Source organism: Atractosteus spatula, chromosome 8 (genome assembly GCF_055471065.1).
Source record: "Atractosteus spatula isolate fAtrSpa1 chromosome 8, fAtrSpa1.hap1, whole genome shotgun sequence".
Taxonomy (NCBI): Eukaryota; Metazoa; Chordata; class Actinopteri; order Semionotiformes; family Lepisosteidae; genus Atractosteus; species Atractosteus spatula.
In genome coordinates, this window is record NC_142713.1 from 60,611,893 (window position 1) to 60,631,813 (window position 19,921).

Genomic DNA, 19,921 nt, shown 5'->3' on the forward strand with positions numbered 1-19,921 from the left:
AATTAGCTCTAATTCAAAGGAATCATTTTATCACACTGCTAATTTCCCCTGGGCATTTACTTACAGCAAAGTTTATTTTATTTACAGTACAGTATGATCAGTGGATGAAGCTACATTGTTTCTGTACAATGTCTTATACGACTTGCGTCCCCCTTATAAAATATTTTTCATAGAGTATTTAACTCATCATGCACTCATTTACTGGAAGTCTTGCTGCCTGAGTGGACTCTTGTTTGCTCGAGTCACGACGCAGACATCCGCGTTCCTCCTCCTGACAGCAGCACGCCACAGACCCCAGCGCCAGGCTGCTCCGAGCTGCGCCGAGCGAGCGCAGCGCTCACTGCACACCATCGCTCATAACCACAGCCATTCTTCAACCTGATGCATCACTACCATCAAAAGTGCCAAGAAGACTGAATGGAAGGCAAAGGCTTTAAATTTCCTTCTCCCTCGCCTGCCTTCTCTCTTGAAGAAAAACGTCGTACCTCCAGGCAGGATTATAAAGATCACTGCGGAGTCTGGGGAAGGCAACAGAGCTGGTTTGCCGAAGTGCGTTAGGAAGTACAGTACGCACTGATGACGATGCAGATGCAAAACGAGCCCCAGGCTTAGTGCCCAGACATGGGAGTATGATTCCAAATCTTTTACATTCTTCATAATGAGACCACTGTCTTAACGATGGCACCACGAACCGCCGTTTAATCAGGGGCACGTTTCTTGTCGCCACTATAACTTTTTTCCTTGGGTGACACTGACTCCTGGACACTGGTGTGTGTTTGGATTCCAGGCAGACAGTGATTTCAGAAACACTGAGGCCGAAGAGGCAGAAGCGGCACAGCAACGATGAAGAAGAAAATACAGCTTGGACAGAATAATGATTAAGTGTGTTTATAGTTATAGAATAGTTTTGACTGCATGCTCTGGCACAATTATGTCCCACTACTCTCCACACAGCAACAGCGGAACGGCAGCTCAACCAGAACGTGAAACAAACACCAGCACATGGCCACGCTGAAGGATGATACCTGTGCTCTGCAGGTGCAGAAGAGCTGTGCTGAACAATGCAGCAATCTCCTGTCTTAGGGCAGCAGTGCTCATTTACCTGCTGTATGACCGACCCATGCACGCAGATCATAAATACACTGTCAAGAATGTAACCATACAGAGTATATGGAAACACTGAAGAAAACTTCCAAAATACTGTGTATTTAAGGGCAGCTTCAATAAACTTTGATTACTTTAACACTAGTCTCAGTTTTAACAAAAAAAAGTAACCGAAGGTTTTGGCATCACGCACCTTTATAAACTATGCAGAATGTTTCCACTCCTTCTATGCAATATTCTCCCTGACCCACATTCTAATGATCACTGTGGTCTACCTCCAGCAGGAAAGGCAGGAATAGTGGGTTTCAGCCTACAACCGAACCATAGGAAATTACTGTTCAAGATTTCATCACACTTTGCAGCCTGGGCTCTAATACAGGAAACTGGGGTGTTTTTTACAGATGTAAATGCAAATTCTAGAATAAATTTATCTTCAGGCTCGACGCTCAGAAGAACAGCACTGTGCCCTGCAAGAGTGAGCCCCTTACTTGACAATCCTTCCGTACTGTTTTACCTGACTGATGCTTTTTTCCCCAAAGTGACTCACATTTGCATCTGTTCATGCAGCTTAGGATTTTACTGGAGGAATTTGGGCAAACCACGGTGTCTCACTAGGGATTTGACCCCTGAACCCTGACCTCTGACCCCTGCTCCACACTGCTGTCCTTCCATTCCATGTAACAAGGTTCACTCATTCAACAGTCTTATGCAAGACAATACTAGTGCCAAGAACCTTTAATTTTTTTTTATTTGGAAAGAGAATTTTGCTGGGCAGAGTGACGTACATTAAAGAAAGACCCATGCAGAGCGTTTCTTTAAAATTGGGTGAATGTAAAACCTATAAAAAAAGTTTTGAAGCTGGAATTTTTAAAATAGTTTAAATCCACACAGGAAATTGAGACAGTACTAACTGACTCCCTCTATTTATAGACTCCCTCTATTACCGCTACAGGTTTTACGTCAGCAGCCATATCACCCTGCAACTCACAACTGGCAGACCACTGAAGTTCAGCAGGTGTGAGCCTGGTCAGTACCTGGATGGGAGACTCCTGGGAAAAACTAAGGTTGCTTCTGGAAGAGATGTTAGTGGGGCCAGTAGGGGGCGTTCACCCTGTGGTCTTTGTGGGTCCTAATGCCCCAGTATAGCGACAGGCACACTATACTGTAAACAGGCGCCGTCCTTCGGATGAGACGTAAAACCGAGGTCCTGACTCTCTGTGGTCATTAAAAATCCCAGGGCGTTTCTCGTAAAGAGTAGGGGTGTAACCCTGGCGTTCTGGCCAAAATTTCCCATTGGCCTTTACCAATTATGGCCTCCTAATAATCCCCATCTATGAATTGGCTTCATCACTCTGCTCTCCTCCCCACTAATAGCTGGTGTGTGGGGAGAGTACTGGTGCACTGCGGCTGCCGTCGCATCATCCAGGTGGGGCTGCACACTGGTGGTGGTGGAGGGGATCCCCATTACCTGTAAAGAGCTTTGAGTGGAGTGTCCAGAAAAGCGCTACATAAGTGTAAGCTATTATTATTATTATTATTTATTTTGTTAGCTGTATACAAATTCTTAGTTTTATGGTAATGCATTTATATATTGTTACAGTATGTTTACTATTTGAACTATCTGAAATAAGCTTAATTATTAACATGTGTGTTCAGAAACAAAGGTGGAAAGCCTCTTGCTGAAAACAGAACTGCTGTACGTCTTACATTTACAGTATCGGTATGTTTACACACAATGGGGACATTAACTGAAATGTTATAGCATGTACAAAATTAATGTTAATACTGGCTACTGTATACATGACCAAGAAAATACCTACTGTACCTGTAACTGCCCTTAAAAAATACAGTGCCTTTCAAAAGTATTTTTTTTACGGTGTTCCATTTTGTGAAATTAGAAAATAATGCATGCACATTTTAAAAAATTTAACATTTTATTTTTTACCTGAATTCTCAAACTAAGATTTCTCAGATTTACATAAGTTATAAAATATAATAAATGTTGGCAAAAATTAAGCAAGACTGTCTTCAGATCCATGCATCTTTGGCAGCCATCGCTGTACAGCCAGTAGAGACCCAGAAAGACTTGTCTTTCTGGTTCCCTCGCTACTAACTCTGCACACCGATACAATTAGTCCAGTACCAAAAGCACTCCATCAGTGTTCCCTTCAGCCTTGACAAGCTTCCCCGTTATTGCTGATGAGAAGCAGAACTATAACATACTGCTGCCACTGCCCTGCTTGACAGGGGGTGTTGATTGAGTGATGCAATATATTGGGGTTATGTTAGACATAACGCTTTCCGCTTAGATCTAAAATTTGCTCTGTAACTAACCACTTTCGGGATTTGAGATACTACATTTCCAGTTCCAGCCAAGCCCCCTTTGTGGAGTGACTGGGATATTGATGACTCCAGGATATTTTCCCCATCTCAGCCTCTGTAACCCTTACTGTAGGTCTCAATATCGCTTTTCTAACCAGTCTCTTCCTCGCCCAGCTGCTCAGTTTGGAGGACTAGAATTTGGCTATGCAGTGCCTGGGTGCATTGCACTTATTAATGACCAAATTCATCATGCTCAAAGAGATATTCCAGTTTTTTAAAAGCTTTTATACATTTTCCCCCCAAGTGTTTCTGAAAGCTCCTCGATCTTCATGGTTGAAACTCTGAAATCCACCACCCGACAGAGGAACCTTACAGCGGCACAGGTGTGTTTATTCTGTAATTATGTAAGCCACTATTATAGGTTCTTGTACACGGACTGAGGCCTCTCAGCTAACTGAGTGAGGCTTGTTAAGGCAATTTTGTGCAACTACATCAAGTTAGGTCTGCCACAGCAAATGATTTGAGTACTTATATAACCATGATGTTTACATTTCCTTTCCTATTAATTATCTGTTTCATTATTTTTGTTTTGAATGCGTTGAGTAAGTTCTGTATATAACAATTATTGCCACTTCAAAGAGTCAGAGCTTTGAAGCAATAAAATGTGAATGCTTTTGCAAGGCGCTGTATACAGTATCTCCAGATTTTAATGACTGGGCCCTGTCACTGACCAGACACCTTTGGGCATCACTTTTGTCACATTAGAGAGGCCTGGCTGTGTTATTTACTGTAAAACTCTGCATGGGCCAACAGGTTCAAAAGAGACTTTCCACCTTTCCATCCATCTTCTAACTGCTTATCCTGTACAGGGACACACCCAGGATGGGACACAGAGAATCAGACAGCATCATCACCATCATCATAATAATTCCTCACACTTGTACAGCCCTGTTCTGGACACTCCACTCAAAGCGCTTTACACCTGGATGATGTGACGGGAGCTGGAGTGCACCAGTCCACTCCCCACACACCAGCTCTCAGCAGGGGAGGAGAGCAGAGTGGTGGAGTCAGTTCAGAGATGGGGATTATTAGGACACTGGGGTAACACCCCTACTCTTTTCGAGAAACACCCTGGGGTTTTCAATGGCCTCAGAGAATCAGGACCTCTGTTTTACGTCTCATCCAAAAAATGGCACCTTTTAGCAGTATCACATTCCCATCAATATACTGGGGCATTAGGACCCACTCAGACTGCAGGGTGATCGCCCCCTACTGGTCCCACTATCACCTCTTCCAGCAGCAACCTTAGGTTTTCCCAGGAGGTCTCCCATCCAGGTACTGCCCAGGCTCACACCTGCTGAGCTTCAGGGGGCTGCGAGTGGCGAGTTGCAGGAAGATGTACTGTAGCTGCTGGCTATCGCTGACATGCACTGACTCACAGGGACAGTTTTCCCAGAAGCCAATTAACCTAACAGTCCATATTTGGACTGTGGGAGGAAACCGAAGTGCACAGAGGAAACCCACGTGAATAACTGGAGAACATACAAACTCCACACAGACAGCACCCCAGGAACTGAACCCCAGGCCCCAGCTCTGTAAGGCAGCGAGGCTAAGCACCGCCCCTCCACGAGGAAGAGACGTACAATTAGAAGTAAATATTATTTAAAAAAACAGCATTAACTGCTTCATGAGCACTATGTAGCTTGTGAAAATAACATGAGGTCCATGCTGTACTCCACAGCCGAATGTTTGCGCTTCTTTTCTTCTCTTTTCAGCAGGAATAAACCTTTACCTGTTCCTTTACAGCCTCCGCCTGCTGATGCAGCTCCCTACTCATGCTACTTCAAAACAACATGATTAGAGCCAACTACATTTTCACACACAGCAGCAGCAGGACCACGGCTACCGAGCTGCATCAGCAGAAAGTTCCTAGTCCTCCTCAGCGTCTTAAAACATCTTCGCCTGACCTCTCTCGGCCTGGGGTTCTGCTCTGTGCTTTCTGCTGAAAGGAGGTGAAATGAAAACACGCCTTTACCTCATGCTTCTTCTCAACAGGCTGCAGTCTGTCCATGCTTTTCTTGCACTTCAGAATGTCCCTCAGAATAATACATCGCTTTCATTGCTACCCTAACAGAGGAAGAAAGTCACTGTACCAACTAATCTTAAGGCTGTTGCCTGCAAACAACAAAACAAAAATGACTTTATTATGCTTTAGCGGTTCCTTCGCTCTTAAATTATATTCCAGGCTTCACTCTTCCCAGCCTGTCAATAGCTCTAAAGCCCCGGTGAGTTGTCACTTCTGGCAGAAGACCAGCGATGTATAAAACACCCCCCTCGCCCTGGCTCACTTTTTAACACATCAGATCGATCTGGGCTGCGGAGGCAGCAGCCTCAAGCAGGTACCGATGGCAGCGGCACGATCAGGACGTGTGCGCGGGGTTTGTCTCCTGCTGCCAGGCGCTGCTCACCCCGGGGGATCTGCCCAGTGACCCCTGGGAAGCGGACATCACCGGGGAGCAGGGACGGCCGAGGGACGGATCTCTGGTTCGGGCCGGTGGGATTACCCTGCTGTGTTGCCGGAGGGTTTTGTTTCGATGCTTCGCCCCAGAGGCCGGCGTGCCCGCGGCCGCAGTGTAAGAATCGCCCTCCCGCAGGTGCTGCTGCCCTTGGGCCTGCAGGATACACAGGTTTGAGCAAGTAGCAATATCACCCTGCAGTTCACAGCATGCAGCCCACTGGAGCTCAGCAGTTTGATCCTGGTCAGTACTTGGGTGGGAAAAGCTCCCCCTGGGAAAAGCTCCTGGGAAAGCTAAGGCTGCTGCTGGAATAGGTTTTAGTGAGACCAGCAGGGGGTGCTCAACCTGTGGTCTGTGTGGATCCTACAGGGACGGGGACACTATATTGAAAAAGGGCGCCGTCCTTCAGATGAGACGTTAAACTGAGGTCCTGACTCTCTGTGGGCATTAAAAATCCCGCAATATTAATAATAATATTATTATTAAACTGTGTTGAGCCTGCTTCAGCCTGCTTCTTTCTGACAGCTGTGCCCTGCTCAGACTGCCCTGTGGTAAGGCTGTCCAGCCAACAGGCACAGAGGAGTTCCTTTTCATTCTAGAAGATACAGGACCTCTGTACAAGTCTGCGTTTATGTGAGATGTACAGTAGTAATTCAATGTTTTTTTCATGTAACAAGCCAGTTTTCTCTTGCGTACTGAGCTCTCATAAAGCATTGTCAAGATTCTTCTTTTCTCTCATCTTCGAGGATGAAGAATTTACTTTATTTTTTATTACATCACATGTATTCAACGTACGTAGGGTAGGAAAGTACCTAATGTTTGTGCACTTGCTAATGACTGTAATGATGTACAGTAACTACTGTACTGTATCCTGAATGAGCAGGAGTGGTATGAGAGATCACTTTATTAGCCCTATACAATTTCTTGCATGAGGAATTTGTCTTTTCACAGACCCCAGCTTGCTCTCCATGAGACACACAGACAGGGAGAGAAGCTGGGGGTCAGAGCGCAGGGTCAGCCATTTATATGGCACCCCTGGAGCAGTTGGGGTTAAGGGCCTTGCTCAGGGGCCCAGCGGAGTAGGATTCCTCTGCCTGCCGCGGGATACGAACCGGCAGCCTTCCAGCCACAGGCGCAGATCCTGAGCCACAGAGCCACCGCTCCGCCCCTGGTACTGTTGTCTGACCCCCTGCTCACGCCTTGCCTGATGACTTAGCATGTTACACGGCCAGGGATCAGCCAGGAATGTTATGGTTTGCACACTTCAGTATCGTTCTGTGCTGTATCAGGGAGCCGTTTGGGTGTCTTGGGAACACGTGTGAGTTCTGGAACCAAGAGATCATCGCATGGGAAGCAATGGGGGTTTAATTTCTGTCATACGAGTCCTCAGTTTACGAGCGGTTTGAGGAAACAATTAAGCGCGTATAACGAGGGATTACTGTACTCAATCAAAACACTTAAAAAAAGGCACGGTGGACTCCAGCATAAAGAGGAGACGCCTTGTGCAGAATCTTGAGCATGCCACCTTGCAGCAATAATTTTCTAACATATTACTCTGAAAACAGAAGAAATAAAAACGTGACCCTTTTATATCATTACTATTATTCCAATGACTTTGCTAAAAAGGCTTTAAAGTGGTATTTGCAAGTACAGTACACTCCTATGTTACCACCACTGTACCGGCAGTGACCTGTCAGCTATGTTCATTATCCAGAGCCTTCATATGAACACCATCAAGATCCTGAAAGGACTTCGTCAAAACGCACAAGCTATATACGTACAAAAAAATGACTGGAATTCTTTCCTTTTCAGTTATTCATAAGCATGTGGGTCTCATTCAGGAAAAGGAAGGGGGAAGACTCGTTTGAAATTGACAAAACTGTGGAAACAATGGTAGATTTGTATGTACAGCACTAAATGCAACTGACAAGGCTTTGTTCAATAGGAGGAGCTGGCTTAGGGTGAATCTTAAAATAAACACGTTCTCTAGAAAGAGAAAGCTGCAGTAATTCAGTGTCCAGAATGCTAAAGAATATATTAAGTCACCCACTTGGGAAAGGAAAAAAAAATTACTTCCATTCCCACTGAACTGCCAGGACTCCATTTCCTCCGAACAGATTATTGTGGCAACACTCGGCTGCAGCAGATGAGCTTGAGAGACGCTGATGTGTTTTCTTATTTACAGAGCGGGGAGAAAAATCTGTCTCCTGGGTGAAATTCCACTGACCTTCATTATAAAGTAACATGGCGGATAAGAGGCAGCCCCAGCCGTTCCTCAGCCGCCTCTGCAGCCTGGTCTGCGCTGTGTTTTAATAATCGGCGATAAATGAACTTGGGGCGTACAAATCAAATACAAAATTGGCCTTGAATTACAGCTCCGGTGACCTCTTTCCCTGAAATTTCAGCAGAGAGAAAGCAAGTTTCTTTCAGACAATTGGAAAAAAAAAAAAAAAAAAGAAAATTGAAAGATTGTATTCCAACTACAGATGGCGGCACTGGGTTAACATCGACATTCCAGCCCACGAGCTACGGCAACACACGCAATTCACTCAAAACCGTATTCTAAATCGCAGCAAACACCGACATCCTGGTCAAGACATCCAAGGTGATCAGAAACATCTGGAGCAAAATCAGGTTCTCTCTACATCCTTTAAACACAGCCCTCAGTTCATAGGACAGACACATGGCATTTAAACTGCACATTAACCATCGTGTCTGCACACTCAGCCAAAACACCAGGCTTCTGCCAAGACCTTCTTATTATGTTGTGATCTCATCTTGAAACCAGCTATTGGTTTGACATTTAAACCGGTCCATGAACATATTATAGATGTTCTTATGTAACAGAAGACTGATTTTTTTTCCTGCAGCCCTGATGGTATGTATAACCTCTGTTTCTAGGTATTTGCTATTTGTATTCTATCCATCCATGAACACACAGGGAGAACATACAAACTCCACACAGATGGCTCCCCAGCTCTGTAACTGAATCCAGGGCCCAGCACTGCAAGACAACAATGCCAACCACTGTGCCCCTCCTATTACGTTGAGGATATTATTTGTTGATATATTTTGCAAGTGCGGTTTCAGAACCTTGCTTTAAACCCACAGTGATGAAATTAGCTTACTTTATTTCCAGCGAAATACTACACCTCCTTGTTGATCAAATAACCATGAAGCTTTTTCCCCCACAGTCATGCCAAGGAAATGGCCTGGCGCTGTTGGCAGGGTTTACTGGAAGCGAGCAATGCCACACCGCCGTTTCTGCATCCAAAGCACAAGCTCAGGAGATTCCGCAAGGAGCTCGTCAGGCGACTCGTTTCCTTTTACCGGGAAGCAAGCCGCTGAGCTCTTCCGATTACCAAAAAAATGATCCTTCTCACAATTCTTCAAAGTGCTGTTGAAAGGCTTTATGTAGCACGGCAGGCTCATCTTTAGCGATCTTGACAGGTGAAACTCCTTGTCCAGATCGCTGGATCTTTTCTTCCTTACTGTATTTCTTATACAGTGTGGATGGGAAGAAACAAGAATTTGGCATTACCCCACTATATATATATATTTTTTACCGATGGATATTCCACCCTCATTCCACTCAGAGACCAATTTTAAGAAAATAGGAATATTTAGGAAACCAAATTCTTCATTTTTTTCTGCCTTCTCAAAAGCCACACATTCATTTTATCTCATGGGTTATTACTACTTCATCTTTAGCTTCTGTAGAAATGTAAATTCTACATTTATAAGTGCATCATACATATCCAAGACTGTACACTGGCCTTTATATTTTTTGTGACATAATGATCGGTTCAACAGTGTATTAAAACATTTACAGAATGTATTTTATACAGGAACACTAGGTCACGATCACAAAACTATGTGTTAATTTTCATTCTTGATCTGAATCCAGTATCAGCTAGAAGAGCACAGCAGATCAAGCTGTCCTGCCCACTCTGCTCAGTGCCCACAGTAGCATACAGGTCAAGGTGTCCTGCCCACTCTGCTCAGTGCCCACAGTAGCACACAGGTCAAGGTGTCCTGCCCACTCTGCTCAGTGCCCACAGTAGCACACAGGTCAAGGTGCCCTGCCCTCTCTGCCCACAGTAGCACACAGCTCAAGGTGCCCTGCCCTCTCTGCCCACAGTAGCACACAGCTCAAGGTGCCCTGCCCACTCTGCCCACAGTAGCACACAGCTCAAGGTGCCCTGCCCACTCTGCCCACAGTAGCACACAGCTCAAGGTGCCCTGCCCTCTCTGCCCACAGTAGCACATTGCTCAAGGTCTCCTGTCCTCTCTGCCCACAGTAGCACACAGCTCAAGGTGTCCTACCCTCTCTGCTCAGTGTCCACAGCTGGCTATACCACTGTTGTCACATGCCAAAGGCTTCAAGGAAGCCTGGCTTTTGCTTGTCCTGGGCATTTTAGGGCATAAAAGAATCACTGCTGAAGAACAGAAAAAATATTATAGAAACTGACCCAATTAGCTACATAGGCCTAATTCATTCACAAATAAAATGCCACAACAAGTTACAGGGAAAGAGGAAAGAGATGAATGAGTTTTAGAAAAAACAGCTTGCTACCACAAGACCTGCTGGCTTTAATCCACCTCCAGTAGCTTCAAGATGAGCCCTGCGGTGAGCGAGTTGGCAGGAGCAGGCGTGGCACAGACTTGGTGTAGACGTGCGTGTCTACAGGAATACCAGCCTGGCCATGAGGACAGGGCCAGCGGAGCCCCCACCGGCTGGACCGAGGCCAGGAGGCGCTGAAGGGCAGGCAGAGGGAAGGAGAGACGAACGCAGGGAGAGATCAGAAGGGTTTTTGCTTAACTGGTTCTGTGTCTGCACCTTGCATCTTCCCCTGCACTCTGAACCCTTGGCATTCATTTTGTTTACTTTTTTCTTACTGTAAAGCACTTTGAGAAGTTACATTTAAAAGAACAAAAAAACTTTTATATAATTATTATTATTATTATTATTATTATTCAACAATGATGCCAGAATGGAACTGGATGAGTCAAGTATTTGTTGTTTGTTTTTGTTTATCATTTCGCTCTGTCCATCTCTCGTTACGAACTCCAATCAAAAGATCCATGAAAAACATCATCCTGTGTGAAGTAGAAGAGAAGAAAGAAAACACAATGTTTCGGCTGTGGAGCCTTCTTCGGGTGTGAGAAACACAGGGGAGACAGCAAAAAAGTGTGAAGTGCTATTTAACATTGAACGAATACAAAGAGCACACACACTGGCATGCATTTCAGAACAGGAAGGTCACGTGAACCATACAATATCCATGAATTACAGAACAATGTAAGAAATGGGAAATTGTAAAGCTGTTTGCTATGTGATAGAGAAATATATTAAGGTCTGGAATTAAACAGATAAAACCAGAAAAGCAGATGAAGTGATTAATATGCTGTACTCCTGAACTCCACTTGATGGAACAATATTAGAACAACACCTGCAGCGGTAGGGGACAGCTCCTAACCCAGGCTCTAGGGTCTATCAGACGAATTCATTCCCACATGATTGTTTCAAGGGACTAAAATATGTGGCACATTAGTATTCATCTACATCTGTCCCTGGCTGTATTACATCAACTGCGTGCAAAGACACTGGAAGACATTCCGAAGGCTACAGACAAGAGGAGGCCATCCAGCCCATGTTTCCTGTTCGGTAGTTCGTAGTTAATTACCCCAAGGATCTCCTCCAGCCTCTACTTACAAGAAGTGTACTGGCTTCAATGAAACAGCTGGGTAAAGTGTTCCATGCACCCACAACCCTTTGCGTAAAGAAGTGCCTCCGATTCTTAGTTTTATATACACCAATTCAAAAGTACAGCTTAATTCTTGCACAGCAGCTTTCCTACTGCTGCTTGCCCAATCAAAATGAGGTCCTAGGCAGTAATGGTTTCAGCAGGCAGTCTGTGGTGTTAAACATTCAGAAGAGCAGCAGCTTGTGAACTGATAGCGCCTGAGCGGTAAAGCAAGAGGCAATGCAGCTCAGTGAGCAGGCTGATCAGAAGTTCTCACCGCAGCCCGTTACTGAGGGATTACAGCATTGCGAGTGACAGAGACGGTGTTCGCGCCTTCGGAGGACATACGGAGGGTGTTCTTTTCTGCAAAAATGATGCCTGAAATCGGATACGCCATGCGTGATGATGTGCTGCAAGCGAGAGGTTGTCAATTACAGCCAATAGAAAAGGCAGGAGGCTGACGAAAAACATTAGCTCAATGATTAATATGCAATAAGCTGACACAGACATACTGCAGCTGTATAAACAAATATGCTCTAACATGTCATCCTGTTTTCAGAACAACTGTAATAGTATTGAGTTGTCGAATTTACAGTATATTAAAACAAAAGTGCAGGAACACCTACGTCAGTGTAGTCATGTGTCAGAGACGATCCAGTTAAAGACATTAATGAGAACTGGCAGGGAATATTAAAGATACAGACCACAGCACTGCAGCATTCCTGTGAGCCAGTGCAGACAATCTGTATTCAACACGCTCTTCAGTACAGGCCAGGCAGTCTACAGCTGAAGATTACAAGTATAAAATGTAAAGACCAAAGCTGTTCAGCGACCTCAGCGATAAACCATTCTGTGAAAGGCACTGCAGCTGAATTTAACAGGTGTTGGGGGGGAACAAGATAAATTATGAATATTGATTAATACAGTGCTTAACACTGCTTAATTGACAACTGTATGAAAGAACCACAGCTTTACTGCGAATCCTCATTAGTTCTCTGTCAGCTTTCCAGAGAACATGACCTCAGGTGAAGGAAAGTGAAACCCTTTTTATTTGTCACTATAGTCAAGCACTCTTTCACACTCAAGAGTTACCACTGGGTATTCAGATAACCCGTGGGGACCATTTTCAAACCTTCAGTACTAAATGTCAGATGTTTGAAGATAAAAAGTCTTTAGTTCGTGAATAAACATCGTGCTTCAGAACACAGTACCTCACCACTGACAAAGCATGAGGCTTTTTAAAACTTTTGCATGCACTGTTTTTTTAAATACACGCACTGATGAAAATGTTTGCAGATATGAATCTCAGTTCACTGTCAATGTCCCCTCTGTGATTGGAAATGCCTGCTGGATTGAAATGTTCCAATGTGGAGACTGCAGGTAAGATGTGCTAATGCACACATGCCACACATCCCACTGGAGCAGAGCTGCACGAGCTACAGGCTGGAACAGCTCTATCCTGCTTTCAGTGTGCGAGGCAAGGGTTGAGCACAGCTCAGAGTAGAACACAGTGCAAGACGACGTGCCTCATATTATCAACAACCTGTGAAATAATTAATGATGAGAAAATGGAAATTAATTCAAATTAAGTCAATGGTTAAAAACATTTTGCTTTAAGTGTTAGAAAGACCTGCCCACATGTGGGACTAGAAACAGTTTTTTTTTTTAACAAACATGGTGCAGAATCTTTTAAAATGAAATTAATTTTATTAGAAAAGACTTTTCTTGTTCAGATTTCACACGGATCCTTTTATCTTGAGATGCTGCTTACACTGAGAATTGGGCAAAGTGCAGCACTGCCCCCTGAGTGACCTTGTATCATCTCTTCAAGATCAGATGCAGTCCTGTCTGTGCTTTACAATGAGACACTTCAATTATGAAGACCGAACTGAATTACAGCTTGGGAGGCTGAAAAGCTCCAATTTTATGGAACACAACTCTGACACTGTGATATCACTGCATGACCTGGGCACGGTGATGTCACTGCATGACCTGGGCACGGTGATGTCACAGTGAAAATTAGAAATAACCGCAAAACCGAACTCAAGGTGAACAATTTGCTTTGGCTATTCTAAACGCAATAAAACAGCTCATTCCCTTTGGGAGAGGCAAATCTACAAAACCATTTTGTCCAAAATCAAATATCACACCATTCAGAGAGCAAAATTATTTTTTCTCACTTGAGTGTACCTCAATACTTCTGACAATATTCAGCATTCACAGCTTCACGAGTTGCACAAAGTACTATTCCTATCATTCCTTTCTCATAAAGCACAGTCATTCCAAATGCCATATTTGAATACATTTTAGAGGGAGAACAGTTGTCTATTGAGCAGAGAAAACCAATCTCGCACATCTCATACAGAAAACAAATTAGCCAATAAGCAGTGAATAATAACATCAACAATTCAGCCACAGTGGTTAAATTGTGTGTAGAAAGTGTTACTAAAGGCCTAGACAACAGACGGAGGGTGATAAATTGTAGCTCTAGCTTTCTCCCTAGACAGGTATGAACTACAGGGAAGGGCAGAAGCAGCGCGTCTAACTTCTTTGATAACACTGTTCACAAATTTAAGCTCACGCAATACATCCGGTCTATACCTGGGAACCCAGAACTGCCAGGAACAGCGTGAAAAAGATAATCTTGCTTTCAGGGCAACAACTCACTTTGTTCTAGTCAACAGCCATTAGGGACTTTTGTAGAAGTCTTGCTGAAGGGAACAGCTTGCAATCATTGCTGTCACTCTGGTTTAACACAAGCTGGCAAGCTCCCAGCAAGCCAAACACAACTCTGGAATAAGCTGACCACAACGTGTCATAAAACGGCTTCATTAACAACGTATTCATTTCGAACAGCATCCAGGTGTTTGTGACAGGGTGTGTCAACTTGTATTTGACATTTTTGATAGGACTGACATTGCCCGATTCAAACCTTTTCTGGCACAAAAGCATTAGATCGTTACAAAACCTCCCTTGAAATCAAACATCCGGGCTCTCGACAAACAGAAGCCAGCAGGGCCCAGCCCAGAGTTCGGTTTCTATAGAATTCACAAAGCATGGGCATTTTTAACACCTCTAACAAGCCTCCGTGATGATGAGGAGGAACAGGAGAGGAGCGTCTTCGCTCATTTAGCCAGATGAGTCAGTCAAGAAGAGACTCCATTCTTCAATAACAAAATGGCCAATAAGCTCTCACCACTGTTACACAGAAGACGAAACAGTCAAAGACAAGAGCAGAATAATCAATGAAAGACCTGACAGGATGTGGGCAGTGAAGGCACGAAGCAGAAACAGGTTCGTCACACGAGTGAAAATGAAGGTGGGCAGCGTCGGGTCACTGGCAGCCAGGTGGCAAACAAACGACTAGTGCCTAGACTTCTAATATGAACAATAACTTAGCAGAGGAAGGTGCTCTTTAAATTATTTATGAATGAAAGAATCTTCCCCACCAGGAAGGATGATGTCTTCAACACCCAGAATGAAAGTAAGGTGCCAGAGGAAATATATGGAGTCCCAAGAAGCCTCCTGAAAAATTGTGGGCTATTAGCCAAGGTATGACCTACTCAGAGCCAGAGCACGACATCAGAAAGCTCCCTGAGGTTCCAGATTTAAAAGCACAAGTGCTTCAGAAACCAAACAGCAAGGAGCGCCACCGTCAGACTGCCTGACCAGCACACACTCGGCTCACCCGCCTTGTTTTAAAAACAGCTCTGGCTCTGGCAAGGGTTTCAGACTTTCAGTTTCACCTTGCTCTGCTACTGAGAGACACCGCTAGTGCTCTTGACAAACGCTCTGACTGAAAGAGTGCCAGACCTACAGCTGAGTGAGCAACAGAGATCAGGGTTAAAGCCAGTATTATTAGATTAAAACCTGTATGCAGCAACAGCCTGGGCTCAAGCAGTTATTAACGCCATTGATCAAAACTTAACCGGGAAATGTAATGTGTCCTCTTCGAGATCAGACAGCTTTTTTGTTGAGCCAAATAATGTAACTAGAGAGCCTCATAACTGGATCTCATATTACTAATTGTATTCTGCTGTCAGAACAACAGGAATCTTTGGTTGTACACTTTTGGAACTGGGTTGGTAAATCTTTCCTCAGATGAAGACATTTTATACCTGAAAAACACAGTCCGTTTCCACAATGTATTAAAATAACAACAAAAGCTTTTGGATCCAAAACTACTTTGTTTTCAATGGCTCTCGGTATGTCATGTCTGTTGTGTGAAGTACAGAAAGCACAAAGCACAAAGCACACTGCAAGACTCGCAGCCATACATGAGCTGCCTCCCTCGTTTCAATTATCCAAGTGCTCCCCTTTTGTGATGTGGGCTCCCTCTGCGATCGCTTCCTGCGGCTTCCAGATCATATTCACTGCATGTGATCACACAGAGGGGCACATCCGGGCCACGTCTGGGGCAAAGCCTGAATTCAGACCACAGCAGGACAACAGCAGCTTGAAGGAAGGGCTTCGTGTCTGCTGCTGGCTGCTCCACAACCTTTGGAAGAATTTCAGCCTCCACATTAGGTTTTGCATTAATTCAAAGTCTAATTAGGTGATTAACGAACAAGAACTGTAGGAAAACAACCTTATCTATAAACCCAATGCATTATGAATGAGCAACGCGTCTCAAATGAGTATACCGTTTTGTCCATCTCATTTTACAAATCACTGACACTTTCAAAGCTTTCTCCAACTAGTTTAATTTGCTTCTGCTTCATTAAAAAAATAACACAGCTCTGCATTGTGCACTTGGCTAGACAATGACTCTGACTGCAGCTAGTGCGAGCCCATTGCAGGTACTGTGTTCCCAAGGGGGTCAGGAAGACCGCCTGCCAGTCCTGTTTCCACCACATCCCTTGACCGGGCAAATCGTGCATAATTGCAAAAAAAACTCCCCTCCATTGACTGCTTTAGCGCTGCTCTTAATTCTTGACTTTCAAGGAAGTTCTTGATTCACCATCTGAAAATGCAGTGTTACTGGATAAGCTGAAATCTATTTATCACCTTAGAGGAAGTCCCAGCAAATATCGATTCAACCACGTTTTTTTTATAAGTGCTTTTCTATGTTTTATTGGAGTTGGTCTACTAAGTTCTATTTGTTAAGTGAGTGGACTAATTTCATCGATGTGCGGTATTTCATAACTTAATTATATATGCAGTTTTACGATTTAAGATGCAGTTAAAGAATTATGAAAAATGCTACTGTAAAATTCTAGTATGTCTGCTAAATTAGGTTTTAAATAATTCATTACAGTTGTACAGTTCATTATTCACTACACAGCTAAAATTATACTTATCTTTATATATTGAGTTTTATGATTTGACAAAGAATTCAAACTTGATAATTTCTGGTAAAGATAATGATAAACTTCTTGATTGTTTTTTTTCCTGTTTTGGTAGAGGTACTCCGTATTGAGTAGTTGATTAACTGCATTAATTACGATACTGTTCATCATTTTATTAACCCTGCTTTGACTAACTAGGCGACAGCCCTGTGTATGTACACAAGCTCAGTAGTTTGATGAATGTCAGATGAAGGAAATCTGATCTTTCAATGTCTTGGTCAAGGAAGTTCACTTGAATGCATTTTACTGCTTGTCCACCTGCTTTTTGTGAAAACGAAGTCAGGCAGCATCAGCCTGCACCTCTGTAATCTCCTCATGATGCGCATTCTGTCTTGATTTACTCACTGATAGCATGCAGGTTGTAACACTGGTTCCTCCGCCAAGCGCAGACACTAGATATCCGAGTCTGCAGCTCCTCTACACAGAGCAGGATTAGTACTACAACAACACGTCATCACCAGGATACAGTTACCTGTCTCATGATGGTCTAAGCTCAGAGCACACTACCTATATCAGTGACATCATGCCCATGACAATTACACAATTACAGGAGCTTGTTATTCTATCACGACCACTGACAACCCTTAGAGGACACTAAAAAGCTCCACGGTCCATGTCCATCTTCTGTCCAGACTGCCCAGATCAACTGGAGATAAGCTCCCTGGGGTCACTCACCTTTATATACCCTCCAGTGGAGACCAGCATCTCGCCATCGGGGGAGAAATGAAGATCGGTCACCCAGCCTCCGTGGAGCGACTCCATCGAGTCCTTGTCGCCCCGGGTGCAAATCTGGAGCAGGGCGCCGTCAACCACTCCCCAGATCTGACACATGGGGGGAAAAAAACAAAACATGACTCGTAAGATTAGATCTGTATATAAAAACCGGGGGCAAATCTGCACAGCTCCTGTGTGTCTGCTCCTCAATGGCACAGGAGTCTGCTGGATCGTCCCACACCACAGCTCACCAAAATAAACTCCCACTTCCGCCCGTGCTGTAATAAGGGCTGCACAGTGAAGGAGAGGAAGAGAAATCTCTCTCATCTAGAAGCCCAGAGGCTCTACATCATTTGAGCACGATAAGTCCAAAACAAGAGAGGGGCCCCGCCAGACAGGAACTCGTAATAACGCCACTCAAGAACTCTTGCCGTGGAAAGATGACAGAAACCGAAAGGAAACGATCACAGCTGACTCGAGCAGCTTGCCCTTGAATGGGAGGAGCTACGAAGCTGTTCCCAGGCCGGTGCTACAGAACAGCTGGCAGACGGGAGCTCCGCGGCTCGGCGGCTCGGCGGCACCGCAGCTGGCGTTACCCTGATCTCGCCGTGGTCGTCCCCGGTGGCCAGGCACGTGCCGTCCCCCGAGAAGCGGACACTCCGGACGCAGGCCTTGTGTCCCCTCAGGGTGTGGAGAAGGCCGGAGGAGGCGAAGCTCCAGACCTGCGAGAGGAACAGGTGTAGAGGTTCGAGCACAGCGAGCCTGGGAGCGCTGACGCACGCTGGCGCGTTTACAGTGCTTCCTGAGCAGAGGTGCACAGACCCCTCAACTTTTAAAACACCAAATAAATGACACAACAGCTCCTCTGCACAAATGCCAGTGTATTTTTTAATCAATCCTTACTTTTATGAGATGATTCAAATGGAGAGCTTTAACCTACCAAATCTATGCGGACAGAGTGTAAACACAAAATGCCAGTGGCATTAAGTTATTCATCTTTCAGTGTTTGAAGCATTTTCCGGATAGATTAATTTGGAAACAACATAGCTCAATTTTATCTTTATCTATTTTTAATATCCTGATTTCCAAGTAACCCACTGCTGCAATATGACTTCCTAAGGAAACTGACAGCTGTGAAGAGCAGTGATTTTTGTGCTGGTATCATAAACCAATTAATACATATAGCACTGAAGACGTCAAACCTGGTCATTACCTTCACAGGTTAAACACCAAATACTTCAGAACAAAGGGCCTCATTCCACGTCAACACCACCTGGGCCGGAGCCTCACGGTGTGACCAGTAGGCAGTCATCATTCGTCATGTGTAACCCACAGCAAACCCACAGGCGAGGCACTGCACACCATCAAACAGGCGCCCCCACCCAAAACACAATCGCAGCTCGGCCCTGAACTTCAAAATCCAATCTCAGAAACGCGGCACTGTAATTCCCAGTCCGAGGGGAGCCTCGCGTTTCCAATTACAGGGGCAGGAAAGGAGTTTGCTTTCTAACAAAATCCTTTCGTCACATTCTCTCAAAAGCCTCCCAAGATGACAAGTGACAGTAGTAGCAGAAATGATAATAACACAGCTTCTCCTGTTACTAATATTACGATTTTCATCCCAAAAGGACCCACATAAGAGGACGGGCAGAACTGGGAACGCCCGAAGTGGACGTTTGTCAGGTTTGATGACATGTCCTGTGCGTGTTTCAGGGTTTTGCCCTGTTCTGTTTCTCGGATGCGTTGAAGTGGGGCTTCTCCCCCTGGCGGGCAAGGAAGTGGACTTTCCATGACATGTTCAGCACGTTGGCAATGACCAGGCCCATCTGAAGGAAGAGCATCCTGCCTTTGTGAGCAGAAAAGACCAAATGACTTGTGTTCAAGACTGTCCATGTTCACTAGGCAAAGAAAATTCCAGGGCACCCAATCAGTCTTCAATGGACTACTTTGACATTTCAAATAAAACCCTCGGCCTCAAACTGTTGCACAGAGCACGAAAGTGACGTCTCACTAATTCCTCGGTCTCACTAATTCATCCGTCTGACGGATGAGGCTCAGATCTTCCAGCTCTTACACAAGGCAAAGGATACTTGTGGGCGCTCAGTTAGGCAGGACTAAATTTTGCCTGCGATGCCGTTCTGTAGTTTCACTTTAAACGAGGGGATTCTCT

The 19,921-nt window shown here is 44.7% G+C and overlaps 1 protein-coding gene across 2 annotated transcripts in view; it reads right to left on the reverse strand.

The window, feature by feature from the left end:
- Window positions 1-19,921, reverse strand: part of apaf1 (apoptotic peptidase activating factor 1) — a 77,540-nt gene that overhangs the window by 13,939 nt on the left and 43,680 nt on the right. For both annotated transcript variants that reach the window (XM_088924244.1, XM_088924243.1), the window contains 2 exons: window positions 18,348-18,473; window positions 17,713-17,859 (listed from right to left, as the gene is read on the reverse strand). In XM_088924244.1, coding sequence (XP_088780370.1) covers window positions 17,713-17,859; window positions 18,348-18,473 — 273 coding nt within the window. The remainder of the gene's footprint in view (window positions 1-17,712; window positions 17,860-18,347; window positions 18,474-19,921) is intronic.